This window comes from Larus michahellis, chromosome 2 (assembly GCF_964199755.1).
Source record: "Larus michahellis chromosome 2, bLarMic1.1, whole genome shotgun sequence".
NCBI lineage: Eukaryota > Metazoa > Chordata > Aves > Charadriiformes > Laridae > Larus > Larus michahellis.
This window is the reverse complement of record NC_133897.1, coordinates 118,636,779-118,659,990: the sequence shown is the minus strand read 5'-3', so window position 1 is coordinate 118,659,990 and position 23,212 is coordinate 118,636,779. Positions and strand designations below refer to the sequence as shown.

Below are 23,212 nucleotides of genomic sequence, written 5' to 3'. Positions count from 1 at the left end.
CTTTGCTATATAAAACCAGCCACTTTATGTGCAAAAGCATTAATCAGTACTAAGATGTCTACCTTACCAAGTGTTACAACAATCTGTCTTTATAAAAATCAATGTAATTAATGTCATTCTTTTAACTTCACTTTACCTGCTGACATTCTCCGACTCCACTTAGTGTTCCACTCACATCACACTGGCATGCTGCACAGATGAAAAAAAGACAATCTGCATTTTGTCTTTCCAAGATACTTTGCAGGGAAAAAAAACCCCACCACCCTGAATCTGCAATTTTGAGTGATAGTGCCACAAGGTGAATATTACTCAGGAAGGTGCAGAATAGCAGACAGATACTAACGCAAGGTGAGAAGAAAAAGCAAAGGAGAAAGAACGAGGACGTCCGTGTACGTGGGTTTACTTGTGTTTTAAAGGGTTCTAACTTGTGTTTAACAACAAGTCGTCAATCTGGATTTACAATTGTTTTCTTTCTTAGAAACATTCAGACAATTGATGCAAAACAGCCAGTTTTTCAGCCTGTGTCAGACAGTGTCTTCCAGCCTGACTGTCCCCTTCTATTCTGCAGTGCCACTTCGGGACCGGTTCAACTCTCCGTATGAAATATAAATGAAGCAAATATTGCAGGAAGGAGCTACGTTGACCTAGAGGTTTGGTGAAACCCAGTATTGACTCTGTGACTGAAGGCAGAGAAGATGAATTACGTGAAAGGTGCAGTAATTAATTATTGAGGAGATGTTTAGACTGCATAGTACTTAGAGATTTAGAGTCAAAGATGTAACGATATTGGTATCAGCTCTAAGGCTACTCATTCTATGTAGGTGGCTGTTGTGGTGGAACCTATTGGAAAGGAAATAGTTGGGGAAAAAATAAATTTAAAGATTTTTTATCTTTACCCTTTTTCATCTTTAAAATTATTATTCTTTGCCTGAAAAACACACACTTGCTGTTAGCAAAGATTGAAAATTGCAAATGTATTAAATAGACATAAACCATAACAGATTTGTCATGCCCTGAGGCCACAAGAAGGCTTTTCACTCCTTTACAAGCTAGGAGACGATAATAAATGAAAAAGCACCTTTTTCTCAAAACAATGAGACAAATTCTGGTTTCAGCGTTGAGGCAGGAATCCTGTCTCACTCCAGTAAAACTGCCATAGGGCTGTATGGAGTACACATCATTTTAAGTCAGAGCACATCTTGCTCCAGCACTAGCAAACACTCATGAAACTATGCTCTAATTTCTAAAAGTAACTGCTGGTATCACTGGTAATTTGATGTTAAAATTAAGTAGCATGAAAAAACAGGCTGCTAACAAGAGCTGTGAAAGTCACCGAGCACCAAAGATGGAGACAGCGAATAAAGATGACTTTCAGAAGAATTTAACACATTCCATAAGCCAAAGGAATATGCCATGAAGCCACCATACCTGTACATCCCTCAGGGTTTTCTTTGGCCAAGTTCCAGTACAATGGTTTGCATTTACTACAGGTGGGACCTTCAACGTGCTGAAGACATTGACAATATCCCTAATGACAGAAAGGAGCTAATATGGGTTCATCTGCTTCATAAAAAACATACTGGTCTTTAGTATTAAGAAAAACCTAATGTTATTAACAGCTAAGGCAGTTTATTGACATTTATAGATGCATGGAAACTGTGGCTGATTCAGACTTCTTACGTTTTTCTGTCTCATACTATCAGCACGGGATTGTTCCACCCTGTGTACTTTTTCCTTGTCTAATTTATTCTAAATGTCCCAACAAATGTACTTTCCAGTTCTTTTATAGCCTTATTAGAACTGCTCTAAAGTACTAACCATTTTGCAAAAAGTTTAAAAACGAAATTACCTTTAAAAAAAACATTGATTTTCATATTTACTCCTTCCTTTATTGGTGGAAGACACACATAATTGTATACATGAGCCTACGTAGATACTTCTTTCATCTGTCAGACTTATCCTCTAGGTCTTCCTTGCTACACATTTAGCAATGACTGTGATTTCTGGTAATATGCTACTAATAATAACCATCAGTGTATTAATAACAATAATAGTGGAATAGCAACAGTTACAAAGAGGTAATAATTTTTTCAAGAACAATTTGATGCTGAAATAGCCAGTTGCAACCCAGAACCAGACATGCATAGGTACATAAGCACATCTGCACGTATATATTCGTGTTCTAGCATACCAAGATGACATAACAGTATACATATTCCATATATAAAAGATTTTTAAAAGAATACTTAACAGGTAACCGCACTGGTATGATCAAAGAACAAAACACAAAGTTTATTTCCACTCTTACTCTGCAAATAAACTCGTGCAATTCTTTCACAGTCTAAGAGCAGGCTTCAGGGCTTGAGCAATGAAGGGAATGTGTTCAGCAAGGGCACATGAATTATTAACAGGTATTGTTAGCTATGATGGTAGAATACTTACAGAATGAGAATCAACGCTACCCGAAGGGTCGCATTCACTGTTGACACCTTTATGAAATTAAAAAACAAACACATTGAAAGATCTTTTGAAAAAAGAGCTGTGGAATGTAGTAGTGCAGAAGTACAATGTAGCAGGTGTGAGGTTGAAAGGGCTTTTTAATATGGTCACCTTGTAGGAACTCAAACACTTTAAACTTCAAGACCAGCAGAAGCCTTTAATAATGATTTTTCAAATGTGTATTTAGCCTGGATTAGACTATTTGGTTTGGTATGCAATGTAAGTCACCTGGAAAAAATATAGCACTAACCTAGAGAACTGAGAGACGTTTTCTTAAAGTTCCTCTGCCACCATTTCTAAAAGGTTTTAATGTTATAGTTCACTTCGCGAAATAACCTACAGAATGACAAATAAGCTCATCTAATATGTGCTCCTGGCACATCCCTCCCTCCCTACGCTTCAGGGGGTTTCTATAAAACTTCGCAGGCAGCAGACTGCCCTGGAGAACCCTGCAATAAAAACGGGGGCAACCCCAATGAGCACGGAGGGTTTTCCCTCGGAAGCGTTACCTTCGCAGTAGGGGAAACTGTCGGCTGCAGAAAGGCATCTGTCGCACCGTCGCCCCGTGACGCCCGTTTGACACTGGCACTGCCCCGACACGGGCTCACAGGTGCCGTGCCGGGAACCGTCAGGAGAGCACCGACAAGCTACGTAACAACAAACACAGACAGGGGCTGGGAGGGTTCACTCTGTAGGGATCAAGCAACAACTTTCCAAAACTTTAATACTGTAGAGGTTTTGAATACTATTTGTCTAGAGTGTTCTTCATTTTTCTTTCCAATAAATAGCTCCTATAACTCACAGGTTTCTCACTCCTACTTGGAACCTATGAGTTTGAGGTGACCTTTGCTGTCTTGACATTTCTCTGGCCTTGACAGAAACAAGTAGGATTATCTGGAACTGCAATAAATCCCTCTTCCTCAGCCTTTTTGTCCCATCCTCAGAGCAGGCTTTGTTTTGGCTTTCCACTTTCTTGATCTTCTAATGGCACAGAAAGCACAGTGCAAATTCTGTAATTAGACCTGCACTTAAAAATATGATGGTGAAATATAGACTATAAAATTGTATGCCCATTACACCTTTAGATCTGAGGGCAGAGGAGGCCAGAAGCTTTGAAATATGACCATGCAACAGTCTTATTGTTTCAGATTCCCACATAAGGTCTCAGCTGTGCAATGATTTACACACACAGGACAAATAAGAATAATGCCACTAAAAAGAACAATGCTGCTACAGCCCAGGGGACTAATTTTTGCTCAGATAGAGTCTCAGGGTGAAATGGCTAATGACAATTATCTTACTAAAGTAGTAGCCAGTCTCCTAAAGAGAGAGAACAAACCTGTAAGATTTTTTTTTGCTGTGGCTGTCGTGATTAGGAATAGCAGTATTCTGAGGATACATTCCTTCTTTAGCACTAATAATCTTTTGATTTCTAGGAAAGAGCAGTCTTGTTCACGATGATCAAGTAGCTTGCTGATTTTAATGAGAGCGCCTGCAGGTTTCCCTCTGCTTGATGTGAAAAACCTATACACACATTCTGGGCCCGATCAACTGATCCAACATGGGCACGAAAAATTGTTAATACGATGGAAGATCTGCAGAGTCAAGCCGTTCTAGACTAGGATTTAGGGTGCAATGTTGGCACAGGTCAATAGCACACACCAATGCACGCACTTAAAAATTTACAGGACAGTGTGTCAAATATTAGAATCCCAAACCAGTTGAAACACAGATTATTTTCTTTAAGTTGAGCCAGAACTCATAAAGGTACATACCCACTGCCCAGCCTAAACTTTAGATTATGTATTTTAAAAGAGAGATACAACTGTGCCAAGGCCAAACACTGCCGTGGTCACATTAATCCCACCAGCACAGGATCAGTGACGATGTGCCAGGGAGGGCTACCAGAGTGAGGGCCTGCCAGGACGCCTGGCCACTGGCTGGATCTTCAGTGGTGTTGCTGCCAGCTTTGGATGGAACAAAACTATCATAGTGACACAGCTAACTCCAGGAAAAGGAAGAAAGGCTTTTACTCACGCAAACAGTTGGGATAGCTGTAATAACCCAGAGCGCACTGGTCACATCTATGTCCAGCGTAGTTACTATGGCACAGACACTGACCCCGAGGACCACATGTGTTCTCCACTGAGCCAACAGCATCACAGTTACATTCTGCACCGAGAAAAAAAAAACAAAAAAACCACTATCCTGACAGATTCATGTCTAAACCAGCAGTTATTTGAACCAGAATTTGCCAAAAAAGTTACCTTTGAATGTAAAGCAATCATCAGGAAACCAGACTAACCATAATTTTGCCACCAACAATAAATGTCCTGAAATAGATGCTTATACAGTAATTGCCTCCTCAACCATTGATAATCAGGTTCTTACTGCAATTCTATAATGTGCACTTTAGAGATTTAGTTCGATGCCTTGCAAAATACATGTGTAAGGGACAGAAATCCATCTTACAATGGAAAGAACGTCACATGACAGAAGAACTTAACTTTAAATCTTTAAAAAATAACCTCCGAGGAAGAGCATCCACAAAGCTAGCCTAGGTCTAAGGGCTAACAAGAAGCTTATGAGTAATGATGCAGAAGCAAAAGTTCATGATGCACAAATAAATGATGCACAAGGTAAAAACTGCTGACATCTTCAATCCTACAAGCTGGCAAGCGGTGCATTGCAGGAATCTGCATGTAATACGCAAGGCACACTGTCAGACTATAACAAAAACTATGGTCAGACTATACCAACAAACTTCTTTTGGAGTTACCACTATTTTAGGCTAACAGCTCTATCACAGATAAGATGTGCCATTTTACTGAAACAATGCTGGATGTTACACAGGGTACTTGAATGGGAGCCCACCAGGGAATCCCAGCTGCCCCAGGTACAAGCCAAAGTGTTGCAGTTAATCACTTGCATTTTATGACTGACAGAAATGGCTGACTGACAGAAATATAAAACAAACACTGTATTTCTGTTCCAGGTTCATGTTCCTGGTTCCCCCTTTCAGTTCCTCTTTCTGCTGCAGCCAAGGACATCTGACTTTGCTGTGTTTACTTCAAAGATGCCTGGAAAGGCGCAGGGCTTGGTAGGAAGTCAGTATAAGTGAAATACAAATACTGAAACTTCCAAAAACATCACTTACACTAGACTCCAGCCCCAGCTAAACATTATATTACATTCTCTTCTCATTTTAATAACACTGATTTGTTTAAAGGCTTTATTTTGATATCACTCCTATTGAATAGAGCTTCTGTTGAGTTCAACAAGGCAAGACCAGAGAGATCAGTTCTACCTGCAGCAGCCAAAAAGTTGTAGATCTACGTCCTTTCTGAAGATGACAGCTCCAAACAGGAGTAGCAGGCTGGGCTGCTCACTTTCCACCACAGTCTGCAGTACGCTGCATTAGTTCGAGGTTAAACCCATGGCAGCTTATTTTATCAGAACAAGCTGTGAACTGCAGCAGTTCTGAGTAATCCCACTGACGGGGTTTTCAACTATTTTTAGCCGTCTTTTACAACTTGTTTTTGCATGCTCTTCTAAGCTTTTATGTCTCTTTTCAGCTTTTGGTGTTAAAAGTTCAAACTTACTCAGTACGGTCTTGATTTGCTTTAAGATTGCTACCTGATTCAGTTCGAAGAAAAATAAAATGGTTAGAGTTTTTTGAAACCACTGAACAGCGTGTACCAACGCAGAATCCTGATTTTATGTTTTTCATTAAAAAATGTTAATCTACTCCAGACCATAAAACACAGTCATGTGGTATTTCTCTATTCCACCCATTGTGTTTGGTAACACAACATAATATAACTTTGCAAGGGCATAAAGGATTCTGCTGTCTATTTATAGGACATAAACAAGTACGTAAGCCCAAAAGGAAGAGGACTGCTATTGCAAACAACCAAAAATAATGAGAGAGAAGAAAGTGAATCGTAACGTTCTACATAAATCTTGTTAAGCTGTATAGGAAAGTACGTACCAGAATTCATCAATATCCTATATTCTTTCTCACTGTAAAATTCAGTCGGGGTTAAGGGTCTCTCCTTCACTCATTGCAAAGGCAGACGAAACCTAGGGGCCAGGTAGGACTTGATGGATTCCTCATACACACACAAAACCATAATGATATTCACGGTTACACTTCATCAGCGTTGATCAGTTTTCCTCTCTTGTAAAAGGCAGGCTAGTCCTTGGTGGCAGGTACACTGGTGAAACCCGATGGACATCATTCATGTTTCATGATTACATGAACAGAGGTTGGCTCTGTGCCCATCGTGTGAACTTAAAACGAGTGAGAAATCCCTGTGAAGGGCAAAATGGGAGCTTCCCATTTTGAGATTTACAGAACACACATTTCACAAGGTACCAAACGAAGACCCTCTGCTGAAGTAGATTCGTGCTTCACAGCTCTGCTACACCAGTTCCTTAGCAATCAAGCATACTCTGGTGCTGCAGGTCTCCATGTGAAAACAGCTTTCAAGACAGCTGTGCTGACTGAGGCTGTATCAAACCATCTGACCGTGCCAAAAAAAAATGCCTGTGAGAAAACAGACTATATAATTCTTCCCTACTATGGAAACACGCCTGGAATTAGTGCTTGGAGAATGAGAACGTACGAGGATTTCACTGCAGAGAGCAAGAGTCCCTTGCCCATTTACTGCTGTGAACATTGCTTCTGCCACTGCAGAAACACTACCCGAAAAGCCCTCCAGTCTGCCTCTTTGGGGGCCTCTTCGATGCTGTGCACGTGATCGGCAGCCTTACCTTGACAGGCAGGGAACGAGTGGTGGCCAGGCTGGCAGCTGTCACACTGACGTCCAGCTATGCCGGAGCGACAAAGACACCTCCCGAGAAAATCGCAGACTTGGGGCTGGGTACCCGCCAAATTACATTCGCACACTGCAAACCACAAAAGACATTTCAGAGGCAGCCTCTGCACAGGCTCTATTCTTTTATCTGTCTTTAACTTAAAAAAAGAGCAACTCCCTGGTGCTCAACAGGACCAAAATCTTCCCATCAGAGTTATTTTGATTCATAATAGCTTTTATTCATTGCCCACATCCGTAATAAATCAGCATAGAGGGAGAAAGAGTAAAAGAATCTGGCTCGAAGTAACTACTGGGTTCAGTACCAGGGTTGCAGCACTACACGCAGCTTGTCCCCACTCAGAGTGGGATTTATCGATGCCAAGTGGTATGCCAACTACTGAAAGTAGTTCCATCCTTTTTTAAGACTAAAATGAAACAATTTATGGTTTTGATTTACGATCTCGGGTAGGAGGGGTTAATAAAATGCCTAAAAAGACAGTACGGTTAATGAAGTTTAAAAACAGTCAGTTTTCTAGTATTGATTAGAAAGGGCAGCTTGGTCCATAAAAGTGAGGTTGCAAACTCAAATAAAACACATTTTTTTTAAAAAAAACCAACAAGGATAAGTAACAGAAATGTTCCAAAGGTATTCTAAGTTTCATCAACGTTACTAAATCCAACCCCAAGCTGGAGTCTGACAGCTGCATCACACAGTAGGCAGCAACCAAGGAAATAAGGGCATTTTTAGATAGAAATCTCTCCTCATCACATTTTTTTTTCTTCTTTGACTTCTGTGAGTTTTGGGAGAGCCCCATATGAACACATTTCAGTGGCAAACAAACTTCATCCTTCAGTATAAAACTTGGGTCTGTATTTTGGATGCGCTTGCCGAAAGGGAACGTTTGTCTCACCCTGGCAGAAGGGGTAGTGAAAATACCCAGCTGCACAGGTGTCACAGGAAAACCCCTGAAATCCAGTTCGACATCTGCACTGTCCGGTGTTTCCATCGCAGTCACCGCCCAGCACTCCTGCGCCGTGGCACTGGCACGCTGAAGAGCACATTTGTAAAGAAAACATTTGCGGTGTTATGGCCTTAAATTTCCTATTTCACTTGGAAGCCGAACGCTGGCATTTACACCGGAGCGCAGGCTCCAGGCATCAAAGAAACTATGGCACTTACGCAGACACTGGGGGCCAAAATACCCTGGTTTGCAGCCACCGTCTAGTTACAGGAGGAAAGGAAAAGAAAGAAAGGAACAAAGTTAGTGCATAAAATCACACAGCTCCTCATACTTTTGCAGAGAAAAACAGAGCAGTGCTTAGCATTTATTACTCTTGAACCGAAAAAACTATTCGCATGACGCTTACACACAAATATCATTTTAAAAAAAATAAAATTCAATCGCGCTTAGTCTGCCAGCACAAATTTAAAACTTCTACAGACACAGAAGCTTCCACTTAGAGGCAGTTGCCTTTCATATGCCTTCAGAGTCAGATGCTACTCATTGAAAATGTAAACAGCTCAAGATCTGTTTTCCTCTGTTTATAATTTTTCATTTTATCTTTGGAGTTTTCTTTCTTCTTCCTTTTAAAAATATGGAAGGGAAGGGGATATGCAACACAGCATACGCAGACGCCCACCAGGGCGATTATTTTGGATGCTGTACAAAGGAGATAAATGATACAGGAGACTGAGGCTTTGTGGGCTGTGATGGCAACTGCAGACATTTTCAAGAAAACAATTGGGACTTTTAAATACATATATGGATTTGTTTGTAAATACATATATGGATTCGTACTGTCTGCTTACATCTAAATGCCTGTTACATTCACAGAAGAAAACACTTTTTCATTTGCCAACATAAACTCCAGTTCTATTAAAGCTGATAGAAATAAAGGGGAAGAATGTTGATTATAGGATATGAAGAAGGTTTTGAGTTTTTTTAAAGCTATTAATCTCAAAGTGCATTACATATATGTATGTGATTAAGCACTAGTTGTGATGATGTCTCCCTTCTGCAGTATGCTAATATATACTATAAAACATAAGGCCACTGAGGGAATCATTGTATGGATTTCAGGCAGCCTTGCAGTGGGCTAAACAAGAAATATGTAGCTCTCTTCGAAATCAAAGTCCTTCACTGCCGAGGGCGATGTACAATTTGCCAGGTGCAAGAGGACAGTCGAGAAGCAGAGGCCAGTTAGCGCAAAGAGATTTACAGCGCAAAGCAGCTGACAAGTTGTACATGTCAGAAAGTCTTGATGGATCTGTTCATAAGAGCACCAGACAAGATGGTCACCCTCTTCTGCAGATGTTTGCCGGAGGGTGGTCAAACTTATTTCGATCCATAACTCTTTCTGAAACTAGCCTACTAAACTGTTCAATACGAACATGACAATATGATGAACTTCTGGCAAGAACAAAGGCTCTCCAAAAGATAAATACCAACGGTGGCAAAATTACTACATAAATCTCCATGAAAGAGCAGGCACCACCGAAACAGTGAAAAACAGACACAGGGAGAAACAGTGAAATGGGGGCAGGGGGGTTTGGGGAGAAGAACCACCAATAACTTGCCAATTATGTCACCAGCCATTTCATCTCTTGGATTTGGAGAAGTAAAAGGATGTACAGGCATACCTTTAAAACAAAAGAAACAACGAAGCGTATTTGAAACAGACACAGTTATTTCACTAAAAACCACGACAAACCATGAAGTCATCTCCTGTCAACACAGGGACCGCAATATTGACATGACTCTAGCAAGTGACCAACTTCAGCTCAGTTTCCTTTCAGTTAGGAACAGGAAAAGAAACATTTTAGTTTTGTTCTCCAATTCAGGTACAAACACCCCTTCTCAAAAGAACAAGCAGGAAAGGCCAGACACCATTTGGAAATGCTACCAGGTTGCTCCCCTGCTCCCCACCCTTTCATACAGAAAGCTTTCCCATGCTAGACGGTGTTATGAGAGCTACCCAGGGAGCTCCATATTTATTTCACATTCCCTGCTTCCAGCTAAAGGTCCATCTCCTGCCATGTGCCATCACCACTCGCTACCTGAACGGCCAGAATCCATGACATGTACATTACATCTTGGGAGCTTTTTATTTGAGAATCCTCCAGTTTAGGAAAGACAACCCAACAAACTTCCCTCCAGTAAGATGGAACCCAAAGTTGACGTGCTACAAACATCAGTGTGACTTAGATCAAGGCCCACCTGAGCTGAACTTACTTAAAAATGTTGGATTACAAACAAGAAGATAAATGAGATGTGATAATCTAGACTGCACTGTACAGAGAGGATTTATTCTATTCCAGCCATTGAATACAAAAACCATGCAATTTGTTTACAGCCTTTTTTTCCTTTGTTTTGTATTGATTTCCCTCTTTTTCCATTTTTATCATGGTACCTCTGTTTTAGTCAGACCTCACACCTTGCCCCAGGACAAAACCTATTTTATCAGCTGTCAGAAACACTTCTCCTGAGGGCACAACCTCTCGCAGGGATGCGTTTTTACAATCTGATCATGGAATCACAAGCTTTTATGCAGCAAACACAATCCTCATGTTATTTTTTTTCTCTGTTATTTTATATTTAATCTGTTTATGGGAAAAGCATTTAAGTTGCTGAATTCCCAACACCTAATTTTAATCTCTTTATTTTAATGTAAAAACCTAATTTCCAATTAATCAATAGCATTAGATAGCATTCTGTTACCATTTTCAATAATGCGAAGCACTCAGCATTTGTGCCAGATAATTTTTTCTAATATGTTTATTTTCTCTGGATTTACAAACACTTTTCCTTCAACCACTTCTTCAAAAATCTGAAACAAACTGGAACATACTCCTTCGCCCACATATCTGCATCTACCCACAGTCCAGCAAAAATAAGAGAGCACGGCTAAGAGTCTTCTGCTCTGCCAGGAGGATCTTTCCAGCATTACCCAGGTGCTATTTTAGAATCATTTTTAGTTATTTTTTAATTCACTGACAGCCCACAAGCTTTGTTTATCAGGGATACAAGTTCCAAGTCCTAGGGGATGTCAAGGAGAGCACATAACCATTGTCTCCCCTCTCCCTCACTAAAGTTGTGTTCCACTTCCCAGTCCAAGGCATCTTTATACCTACAGAGCCTGAGACATGTTTAGACAATTTCTGCAGAGCTTTAGGACTGGAGTTCATGACTTACCGAGAGCCAGGCTGTAGCCTTGATGAAGATGTTTTAAATGAACTCAGAATTGTGAGAATGCAGCACAATCTCTTTGATTGTCAAGTAGCCATAGTTTTGTAAAATAAACCAGACTCTCTTCAGTATTACGACAATTGATTTATCAGAATGTGTGAACATGCGAAGCTGAAATGCCAGATGTTTTAACCAAGTCAAGTGTCATAAAAACGGCTAATTCTTTAATGCACTTTTAAAATACTGGAAAAGAGGCATTATTATTTGTATACTTACGGACACAAAATGGATAATCATAGAATCCATCAGCACAGCGTTCGCAGTTTTCTCCCTGGAAATTCCGCTTGCAGAAGCAGCGGCCAGACCCTTCCTCACAGCCCTCTGCATGCTCCGAGTTACAGCTGCAGACTAAGTAAATACCAGCAATTAGCAGCTTTTCAGAAAAGAATTAATTTGCCTTTTACAGCAGAGCACAATGGCATTAGAATAGTGTTTCATTTGAAGTTGTGAGTGACTCATTATTTAAAGAATTAACATTTGCATACACTTACATATTTTCCAAGTATTCTGCATCTCCAATTAATATTTATGCTGTCCCTTAGAGGTAAGACTTATATTATTTTCTTAGAGCATTTAATTTATTTTTTTTTAATTCAGAGAGCTGCGTGTTACTCCACAGCACTGTAGCAGCTGTCTTTTCCTTGGCTTCTGTTCATCTCTCTCCATGATCCAGAGTAAGCACCATGCTCCATCCACCTTCCCTTACGCACCACATGCAACATTCTGGCAGCACCCCACGGCTCTGTTGACTTCCCATTCATTTCAATACCCAAATACAACAAACCGTAGCTTCTGCCTGCCTGTCACAATGCTCCTTCAGCCTGTTTGTAATTCAGCTCTTAACCTATACTCAGTTCTTTTTAAAATGTTATATTAGTAATTATCCTATTGCATTATTTATTAGATGTTAGGTTCAGCACTGCATAAAGTAGGAGTAGAGATCCTCGTGACCTCTTGAGCTATAGAATAAAATTTTCAAGTGATCAAGAGCCAAGGGATACCTCATATATACATCAGAGAGCTAAGAGAAGCAAGGTCATGAGGGTAGGAGATGAGAGTGGCTTCCTAGAGCTCTTGGAACAGGCTGCCCAGGGAAGTGGTGGAATCATCATCCCTGGAGATATTTAAAAGACGAACAGACGTAGTACTCAGCGATACGCTTTAGTGATGGTTTTTGTCAGAGTTAGGTTGATGGTTGGACAAGATGATCTGGAAGGTCCCTTCCAATCTAGGCAATTCTATGATTCTATGGCACCTCACTGTGGGGTGTGTAGCAGCACCCCTGGCTTACATGATCCTGTCTCCTCAGCAGCCTTTTTTGACGTACTTCCTCCTATTATCCTACTGATGGACTGAAAGTTTAGGCTCCTATGACACATAAGTTGAGAAGAAAGGGTCTAAAAGGGTCTAAAGCAAAACAGAAAGACATTTGCAATTGTTCTCCAACATCTTTTGGCCACTCTTTGATTTTTCCTCCCCAAAAGATGCATCCCATGACCTCATTATAGCAAAAAAACCCCAAGCCACTACCATGAGAAGATACTTAATAGAAAAGGACTCACGTATACAGCCATCAGGAGCTCTCACTGGGATGCCATAAGGACGATAGTAACCTTTTGCACACTTCTCACAGTTAATACCAGCTGTGTTATGCTATACAAAATAGAACACAAGAAGAATATGAGAAAAAAGGGGAACTTGGAAGAATTAAGAAACAATAACATCCTTTACACTGTTTCTATGTACAACTGAAAAAGGATCAGCACAGGAAAAGAAGGGAATATGACTGCAATAAAGATTGCATTCATCATTTGCTGTTCTTTAACCACCTGTTCTCTACAGATTTCTGAATCACTGTATTCTCCATAAAGCAGCTGAATTTTATCTTTAAAGCATGATAAAAAAGAGCTATTTTAACCAAAAAGAAGTAAATCTAGGAAAAAAAATTCTGTTTTAACTATCACATGATATTTATCTCTTTTTATACTACTTTCTTATCATAACGTATACATTGTTCAGGCAACTGCATCGTTAATTTTTCTTCATACTATACATTACTTTTTTTAATACCCTATATAACAGCAACATCAGCAACATCAAAATAAACCAAAACCTGATCAGTCAGGTCATCACAAAACAGATCTTCCATCAGAAAAGCATACTTCTCTATAAACATGTGGTTTAGGCACACAGAAAAAAATCTGTAAGTAACTTGAACTGCAGGAAAAATATATAAAACTCCTGTGAATAGAGTCCTGAATGTATTTCAACTCCTGCAGCAAAGCACCCCTCTGGTGGGGGCGACATTCACCAGTTGAGTAAATCACAATGATGAGGTGTTCTGGTGGGTCTTGTGAATGGGGAACTGGAGATGGGAGAAAAGCTTTGCCTTGGAGCAATCACAGCAGGAGCCTCCAGCTCCCGCTCACTGTTTAGTTCCTCCTTAGGGAGTGTTGCAATTCAGGGCTGAGCAGGGACCCAGCATTTAACAGAGGGACTGGTGGGGTGGTTCATGAGCAGGGCACCCAGGACACTGCTGGGGCTGCTGCTCGCCATTGGCGCTCTCAGTTTGCACAGTAGTTTTGGGTTCTGCTTCCAACTCTTGACGGGAGCCTCCTCTAGCACCTTCACATCTGAGCTACTGCTGGGAAAGGCTGGTGCTAGATCAGGGAGTGCGATGTTCACGTCATACAGCAGATGGAGACGCAGTGGTCCATTGCAGCACTTAGCATGGCAGGACCACAGAGGAGCCCAGCATCTCAAAAATGTGTAGGGCTACTTGGAGATTGTGTAGTGATGGTCTTAACACATCACACGGCACATTCTTTGGAGACTACTGGTGCTAACGCCTGTGGCACATCAGAGGTCTCACCCCAGACAGAGCTCCTGGAGATGGATGCCACTGTCCAGGTCTGGGGCTGCAGAGCGTGCCGGGGCTTCTCCACGGGGCTGGGGCAGGCGATGAACCTGTGCAGGGCTTGTGGGTAAGAGGACAGAGCAGCACCGCTGATATTGTAGTAGGTGTCTGTTACAAACCACCTGAACAAGAAGGCAGATGATGCCTTCTTCAGGCAGCTAGAGAATGCCTTGGTACTTGTGGATGACTTTAACCACCTCGATATCTGCCGAAAGACAACGCAGCAGGACACAAATAATCCAGAAGTTATTTCAAATGTACCAAAGAATTTCTGGAGGTAGAGGTTTATGAACCAGTTAGAGGAGATGCTCAGTTCAAACTGACACCCTCTAACAAGGAAGAGCATGTGAAGGTTGAGGGCAGCTTTGGCTACAGTGACCCTGAGACTGTGGATTTTAAGATCCTGAAACAAGTAAGCAAGACAAATAGCAGGATTACAGTCCTGGGCATCAGAAAAGCAGATTTTGGCTTGTTCAAGTATCTGCTTGGCAAGGTTCTGTGTGAAGCTGCCCTGGAGGGGAAAGTGGACCAGGAGAGCTAGTTGATTATGCAGATGTGCAGAAAGTCGAGTAAGTATGGCAGAAGGCCATACACAGATAAGTACAGAGCTCCTGATTGATCTCAAACTGAAAAGGAGAGTACACGGAAGGCCGAACCAGGAACAGCCTACTTGGTGGCAATACAAAGACATTGCCCGCACATGTAGGAGTGGTGTTAGGAAAGCCAAAACTTAGCTGGAGTTAAAACTAGCAAGGGAGGTGAAGTGCAAAAAGAAAGGTTTCTAGGAGTATATCAGCAGCAAAAGAAAAGCTAATGGGAGTATGGGCCCATTGCTCAGTGAGGAAGGAGATCCAGTGAATCATCTTAGAAGCCATTTCTAAACATATGAAGGGCAGGAAGGCGACTGGATGCATTCAACATAAATTTATTTAGGGCAAAGTATGCCTGATCAGCCTCACTGCTCTCTGTGCTAAGATGACTGATGCTGTCAGAGCCACCAAGACGGTGAGGGACAGCTGGGTCTCTTCATCATGAAGAAGAGAAGGGACAACTTACTGCTATCTACAACCACCTGATCAGAGGATACAAAGGGGATGGAGCCAGACTCTTCTCAGAGGTGCACGGCAACAGGCACAGATTGGAACGTGGAAAATTCCAATTAGATATTAGAAAAAAAAAAATTATCATGAAGGTGGTCAAACACTGAAACAGGTTGCCATGAGTGGTTGTGGCATCGCCATCCTCGGAGGTGTTCAAGGTTCGACTGAACAAGTCCCTGAGCAACCTGATCTAATTAGACCTGCTCTGAGCAGAGGGTTAGACTATGTGATTTCCAGAGCTCCCTCATTATCAGACTCTAAAGAAACGGAATCTATCTTTGTATGCAACATTTCAATTCTGTCACTTCAGGCATCCATTCCTAATACTTTTTTCCCTGACACAAACAGAAAAAGTATATTAAAATCCATGTGTTTTGTCCATGAAAAAAAAAAAAAAAGAAAAAAGCTATAATTAGATTTATGGTAAACTCATTTAATCCACCATAACTTCCCAAAATCAGATTACAAACAATTAATATCAGTCATATAACCAGGACTGATACATTTAGAATAATTTTGTTCTTTCTTTGTTCAATCCCGCTCAAAGCAGAGATAAGTCCAAGACTAGATCAAGTTGATCAGAGCCTTGTATGATCTTTCCTGATTAGCCAGAGCAGAACAAAAGTTACTCAGGATGAGAGACATTCTTTATCTTTCCAAGAATGTATTATTCATTAATGACAGATACAGTGTAAAGTCTCTGACCTCCAAGTTTACATTTGTTGACTGAATCCAACCAAGCCTCTAAGACGGTTAAGGGGCTGGAGCACGTGGCATGTAAGGAGAAACTGAGGGAATGGCTTTGGTCGGCTTGGAGAAGAGATGTTCAAGGTGGGTAAGGGTATCTAATAGTAGTTTTCCACTGCCTAAGAGGGGTTTACACTGAAGACAGAGCCAACTCTTCTCAGACATGCACAGTAAAAGGAGAAAAGCCAACTGTCACAAGTTGCAATTGGGGAAATTCCTACTGAACAGTAACAAAAATCTCTTTACTATGACAGTGATGAAGTGCCGTAAAAGATGACCCAGAGTCTGTGCAATCTCCATCCTCAGAAATTTTCAGAACTCAACTGGACGTTTCTCGGTGCAACCTGATGTAACTTCGCATCCAGCCTTGGTTTGAGTGGAGCATCAGTCTAGATGACTTCCAGAGGTCCCTTCTACGATTCTGTGCTTTTTTCAATACCTACAAGCTTCTTTCTTGTTAAAGCCTATGCCCTCCTTTACTCCTGCTGATGAGGGAAAGCCCTCTGTGTTTTGCTGCAGTAAGGAACCAGCTGGCCTGAGCTCGAATTTTATTTGGTTAATTTTACTTCCTTCTGCTAAGCAGGGAAATGTCAGTTTGTAATAACAGGAAAGGGAATTTTTTGCAGTTGATTTAATTGTTACATTGTGTGGCTGCATCACACAGGACCGAGCATAAATAACAATTTATGTATGTCTTTTATACAAGCAATGTTGTACAATGTAAATTATTTTCAGATACCTTTTTCCCTGCTTTGAGTACAAGTAACACCACCAGAGAAATGGAGCTATCTAGACTGCTCAGCCTCCAAACTATTGGTGTGGATACAGTCCCACTTCAGTAGCCCTTCTTCAAATGTCGTTCCTTTAAACTGACCAAAAGGACCTTTTTACCTGGCAGTTAATGCAGACTCCTCCGCCTTCGTAACGCCCATGGATGTTCAAGCTTTCTTGACGCTGATCAACATCAGCATCGTAGTAGCAATCAGTGGCATGTCCATGGCAATTGCAGGCTGAAAAAGTAATATTCCAAATCAGCTTGCTTTATCATGCTGGAATTCAGTAATGTAGCAGAGGTGAAAAGGAAGCTCAGAATTTTTTATGTACACATACAGTCAGGTATGTTGAAGTATGCTCAAATACATGTATTTACCTATCAACAACTGGATTTTCATATGAGAAGCATGATAAGATCATCTAGCTGTGAGGAAAACATGGAACTGTTAGGCTTATCAGAGGAGGCAACAGTTGTACTATCTCAAAACAATATATTTATGCACAAATTGCAGAACTAGGAAGCTCCAGAATAATGGTCTCAGCAGTTTTTAAAAATTACCAAGAACATGTCCAAATGTTTTTTGTATTTTTCCATGTCTAAAAATACATCTGGGCTGAAGCTGTGTACACTAAATCTTTATTTAAAACAAACAATTATAGATAAGATATACACATCAAAATAAAAAGACCTACACCAAGGAACTCTCATACTCAGCCATAGGTACAGATATACCAACAAATTTAGCTGTACCTTTACTCAGCTGCTGTCTTCTGAATGGATGTTTTAAGTAGAGGTTCATTCTAGAGAATTCTAGAGAATTCTAGAAGTTCATTCTAGAGAATCACAATCCTGAGAATTGTGGATTCAAAAAGAAGTACGGTTTGAAGAAATATGGTATGGAGAACAATACTAACACAATAATAATAATGTATTATTATTATCTAGAAAAGGATAGAATTAGGTGACTGAGATAACTCATTTCCCCGGTTTATGGTTGTTTACAGTCTCAGCTGTGCTAAGCTTTACTTTGGGTGGTGTGTGGTTAGCCCTTTTCCTTTATTTTCCCCTTCTGTTAAGCCAAAGAAAGGTAACAGCCAAACCCACAGTGGCTCTGAATCCACGTAGAAAAAAATCTACATACATGTTCTGCTATACTTTTAACTCCATCTAACAGATGTTAATAATGCAGTGATCAGAAGAGATTGAGAGAGAGATACCTGCAGGGTTTTGCTTGCAGGCACAAAAGCCTCACACATGCCTCCGTCTAGGAAGTTCACCTATTGATAATATCTGAGATACATCCACCGATATACCCCCTTGTGGCCTTGTACACCCACCAGCTGGCTTCACTGATCTCCTTACATCAAGGTGGGAGACCTAAATCCTGAAAAGCCTTTGCTGTTTTACCTTTAGCAAAAAGGCCTAGCAATATAAATCCCAGAATCAGCCCAATATTTGTGCCTTGCTTGCAGAAGAGAATTAACCTGAAAAAAATAGCTCCACACTTTGAATAGTTACTGCGAATAAAGTTTGAGTAAAGGGTGATGGATTTACCCAGAAAATAATTTATCTAATTTCCTAGAGATCAGTTATGCGTATCTCGTAATCTTTCCATCTAAGTTAAAATAAATCTCTTCCTGTTGATCATGTAAAGCTCTGACTGCCTCCACTGACATCTTCCAGAACTATAATATAAATCTGAGTAGGAACCAACCATAGTAGCAAGCAAACAGCATAAATCAAAAAGTAGGACCATGGTTTTGCCATAAACTCATCTTATGTCCTTTTTTTCCTGATCTGATCTTCTTTCCTTGCTGAAGCGGAACAACAGGAATTTTTTGAAGGAATGCAGGAAACAAAAAGGGGTTCCCTAAGCATCTGGGTGCTAGGTGAGCTTCTCATTACAGATGTTCCAGCAATTAAGGGAAGCCTTCCCAGGAAATTCCTGAAATTTAGACTTTATAAAGCTATGACTTCATGTTTAGGGAAATTCTCCCTTCATCTGGACCAGGGGATAAGATACTCTGGAAGGTAATGGGTTCCTGAAAGCACCTCAAAACAGAAGTTAAAGGCCCTGGACCTACTTTCTTCACGATGAGTAATCCTTCCAAACTCTATTCCAAGTAGCTGGCACAACTGGGAGCACAACTCAGAGACAACTGATTCTCCATGTCTTATTGCATGATCATACAGACAAGACTGTGTCTTGATATTTCTGCTGTGTCTTTAGATCTGAAGAGCTTTGGACCAGGAAGCCTCTTCCTAGAAACTACCAACAACACAGCTGAGGTGGCGGCCTACCATCAAGTTCCCTTACGGTCTGCTGACAGGAACCAGACAGGCCGAGACAGGGTTCCCTGGCCAGGTTGTGATAGCCTGTGAAGGTCTTTGAGGATTTTATTTATATAATTCTTCCAGAAAATAAAACATTGCACAAATGAGATGCTGGCTCAAGACACTAAGTCAGAAAAGGAAAGAAGAGAACATGCAAAAAAAAATTTAAAAATTTACAAAGTAAATAAAAGCTCCTTGCCTCTAGGGCCAGACGGTCTGCAAGCTACAGCTCACAAGTATGTCTTCTAATAGCAATGGGAAATTATTTGCTCTGATTATATTAATAGCATTTTCTCTCACGGGGGAGTAGAAACCCGTTGTACCTCACCAAGCATCTTCTTACCACTTTGGGCCATTTGCTGACCCACACGCTACTGGGAAACTCATAGCAAAAGGTTAGGCTTATCCCTACAAGCTCCCACCAACCTCTTTCAGTCAGTTTCTCTCCAGAGACCTCAGGCTTCTGGGAAGCTTAACGAGGTTGCTTTAATTCCTTCACTACTTGCTGCCAGGAAAAGAGGTCTGCACCTGGCAAATGCTCTCAACAAATCACCTCAAACTGCTAGGAGCAATCCATACTAAAAAGGGTATTTTTTTCAGAGGTAGTTAGAGACAAAGTTGTTTTGGCTCGGAATCTTGTAGATGATCTTCTATAAAGTCATTCTTTAAAAAAGCATGACATTATTTATGCTCTTTGTCTACCTCTGTCCTGGCAGAATATGTTTTCCTTTCAAAGAGGGGAATTTAAATGAGGTTTCAAATATTGTCCAAAAATTGTGTCCCAACATGCCTATCTCCTATCAAACACTTTAATCTTCTTCCCCCCGACCCAACGTTCAGTCTTAGTACTGCAGTTTTGATTAAACAAGCCATCTCTTTATTCCTCAAACTAATTATATAGGTAAATCTCTTTGGCTTTCAAAGATGGTTCCCCTGTTAACGGTTTGTACCCACTGGCTATGCTACACTCAGGAATGGCAGACAAGGAAAATAAATTAGGCCAAACACAAAGGAAACTCCAGGGTGCCAACACATTTGCTCAGAATAGGATGTGCACAGAGATGGGAACCCTGCCTGGGCCACACTCACTGGTTTCTGGCCGGAAGGATGCAAAACACCCCCATGTGACAGTACGTACCTCTCCACCAAAAGGGGGTCTTGTCTGTGTGGTTGTTTTCTTTAACAAAAGAATGAAACACAGGGGAGGTGGGAGAAAAGTCAATGGGCTTCTCCAGCTTGACTACGCAGTCTGTGGGGCTAACGCACTCCAAACAGGCATGGGATGAGGTTCAAGTGTGGAACTGGCAGGACTCCCCACCAGGAATGCCTTTGTGCCCACTTATGTACAGTCAGGGAGGGGGGACCATCAGCAGGAGAACGCAGGGCAGCTCAAGTGCCTGTAAGCAGTGGCAGCCTTGAGCAACCTCTCTACAATCTGAACACTAAAAGGCTGGATGACAGGGAGGCAAATTTTGGAGTTGTACTAGACGCCCATAGTCTCTGCTGTGCTAGTGGGGATCCACAATCTGTCAGCAGACAGTTTGACCAGGGAGAGATGCTGTCTCAATCTACTACAAGAAGGCTTCCACTTTTCTCATGTAATATTCTCACACAAATGACAATTTTCATTGTTTAATAAGAGAGAAGAACATAAATAATATTCACTGCATCATCTGTTGCTTCTTACTGTATGGAAAGAATTTTCTCAGTGAAGAAAAAAGGTGTGTGTGCTAGTTATGCTTCACGAACACGTGTGCTATGGCTAATTCCCACCCACTTGTCAATGTCCCTTTTAACCTAGCATCTTCTAGGCTACTCACGTTCACATGGATTTGTGCTCCCAGCTGTTGCAGGTTGCCACTGTTTCTGATTATATCCAGGGCAGCAGCGATCACAGGTTTCCCCACAGGTGTTATGCTGACATTCACACTGAAACCTACAGAAATGAAAGCCTCTTATTCTACTGAAGCTGGATTTAAATTCTTTTTTCTTAATTTTATTGCAGTCCAAGACTTAGGCATAGCCTGAAAAGGACAGGACATAAGCTTACATGTAAAGAGGTCAAACAGTAATACTAGAACATTTTGGAACTTTCCTGAAACTCTTCCTGATTGATTATTTTAATCATGGGATTATGAGTTTATTAGCATAAATTACTTATAGAGAACATTTATAATTGGATTCAACAGACTGGATTATGAAACTTTATTCTAGAATATTAAACCAAGATGATATATAACAGTTTAGGATGTATGCTATTTTTGCTTCATTCCAAGGCTCAAGCTTGTTGACCTACAGTAAATCAAAATATTTATCACCTTTATATGCACGCCTTCATCATTTTTTCATTATGTTTTGTTTACAATAATTTTATCGGTGTTTTTAATAAACCAAGATCATAACTTCATCTTGCTATTTTTAAAATAGTGCACACTATTCATCAAGAAATGTAGTTCATATTTATTTTGATTTAGCTGAGTAGTCTACTTAAAGGGCAGGGTCTCATTATGGGCTAGGTCTTACTATTATGCATAGTAAGTGAATCCCAGGATGAACAAAGAGACTTGAGACTGGAGAGGTCTTTTCCAATGTTCATCTTTTATCTGTGTAGTATAATAACCAAGGGGCAAAGTAGTTTTCGAATATAACCATCTTATTCCTGTAAATTTCACATCTTCCAGATTTCACACCTTCTGTACTTAAATTTCTCCAGCATAGACATCTGGAAAAGAGGCACCCACCCGCCCACTTACTCTTTATTAAAACACAACTGAAAACATTGCATTGTCCTGATAAAAATTTGTTTCAATACCATTACGGGTAAGAGCATGGTTTAAACCAAGCTTTTAAAATATGTTTTAGATAGCCTGATTATTCAGTTATTTCCCAACAGAAGATGAGATGAGGAGCCTGGTCTAATTCCTTGTAAAATCAAGATGGAGAATGTAAACTTCACAGGGAAAGGGAACAGTTCATTCAGTTTCTGGTTTTATTTTTTTCTAGTAATGACCGAAAGCCATTGGATCTTGGCTGAGCTCAGTTATAATGTTCAGTATTTCCAGGAAGTTCACTAACTTTGTTCTCGAGTTGGCTTTCTAATTCCTGCTATTGGAAGGCAACATCAACCTATGTTTTCCAGAAAGGACTAAGGACTTCTAAAAAATGCTTCAATCTGCCAAACTCTCATTTCAATTAATAAGCAAAATCTAAGTGAAGAATTTTTATTATTGTATTTCACATACAATAGCTCTTGATATGTTTTCCTGACAATCATTAGCAGATTCTAGGTTTTTTAATATAATGAAAAATCCCTGTAAGACTATATCCTTCTATAATAAAAAAGGTCATTTGATAACATTCATATTTGTTTTTCTCATATTAAATTAATGCTATGCTCAGTTTACTTACTGGTATTGGTTTTCAGCGCTCTTTGCATTACACACTTCAGCATGGCCATGGCAAACACATCGACCACCAATACTGATGTCCTTTATACTGTAGTAATACTAGGGAATAAGCACAAGAAGTACATATAGATCTTTCCTTACTTGTATTATGTCAGAAATATCAACATCAGATTGTTAAATCTTATCAGAATTGTAAAGCCATGCCTTTACAAAAGGCGAAAGTCAGGCAGCCGACGGTTAAACCTCTGTTGATGTCTATGTCTCAGTACAAGTACCAGCAAACCAAAGTCAATACCCATGGGGTGCCTGATCGCAACAGGCTTCTGCAGCTGACACCAAATGGATATCGCTGTAGCTCTCCGTTCC

At 40.6% G+C, this 23,212-nt stretch overlaps 1 protein-coding gene across 3 annotated transcripts in view; it reads right to left on the bottom strand.

The window, feature by feature from the left end:
- The window catches only part of LAMA3 (laminin subunit alpha 3), a 124,416-nt gene that overhangs the window by 76,950 nt on the left and 24,254 nt on the right, over nucleotides 1–23,212 (bottom strand). For 2 of the 3 annotated variants that reach the window (XM_074576845.1, XM_074576846.1), the window contains exons 6-19: nucleotides 22,848–22,945; nucleotides 21,260–21,375; nucleotides 17,222–17,340; nucleotides 13,129–13,219; nucleotides 11,783–11,914; nucleotides 9,898–9,960; nucleotides 8,500–8,541; nucleotides 8,231–8,368; nucleotides 7,276–7,410; nucleotides 4,537–4,671; nucleotides 3,009–3,146; nucleotides 2,443–2,489; nucleotides 1,429–1,528; nucleotides 137–189 (exon numbers count right to left, since the gene is read on the bottom strand). In XM_074576845.1, the coding sequence (XP_074432946.1) occupies nucleotides 137–189; nucleotides 1,429–1,528; nucleotides 2,443–2,489; nucleotides 3,009–3,146; nucleotides 4,537–4,671; nucleotides 7,276–7,410; nucleotides 8,231–8,368; nucleotides 8,500–8,541; nucleotides 9,898–9,960; nucleotides 11,783–11,914; nucleotides 13,129–13,219; nucleotides 17,222–17,340; nucleotides 21,260–21,375; nucleotides 22,848–22,945 (1,407 nt within the window). The remainder of the gene's footprint in view (nucleotides 1–136; nucleotides 190–1,428; nucleotides 1,529–2,442; nucleotides 2,490–3,008; nucleotides 3,147–4,536; nucleotides 4,672–7,275; nucleotides 7,411–8,230; nucleotides 8,369–8,499; nucleotides 8,542–9,897; nucleotides 9,961–11,782; nucleotides 11,915–13,128; nucleotides 13,220–17,221; nucleotides 17,341–21,259; nucleotides 21,376–22,847; nucleotides 22,946–23,212) is intronic. The other variant, XM_074576847.1, reaches the window with a different exon arrangement.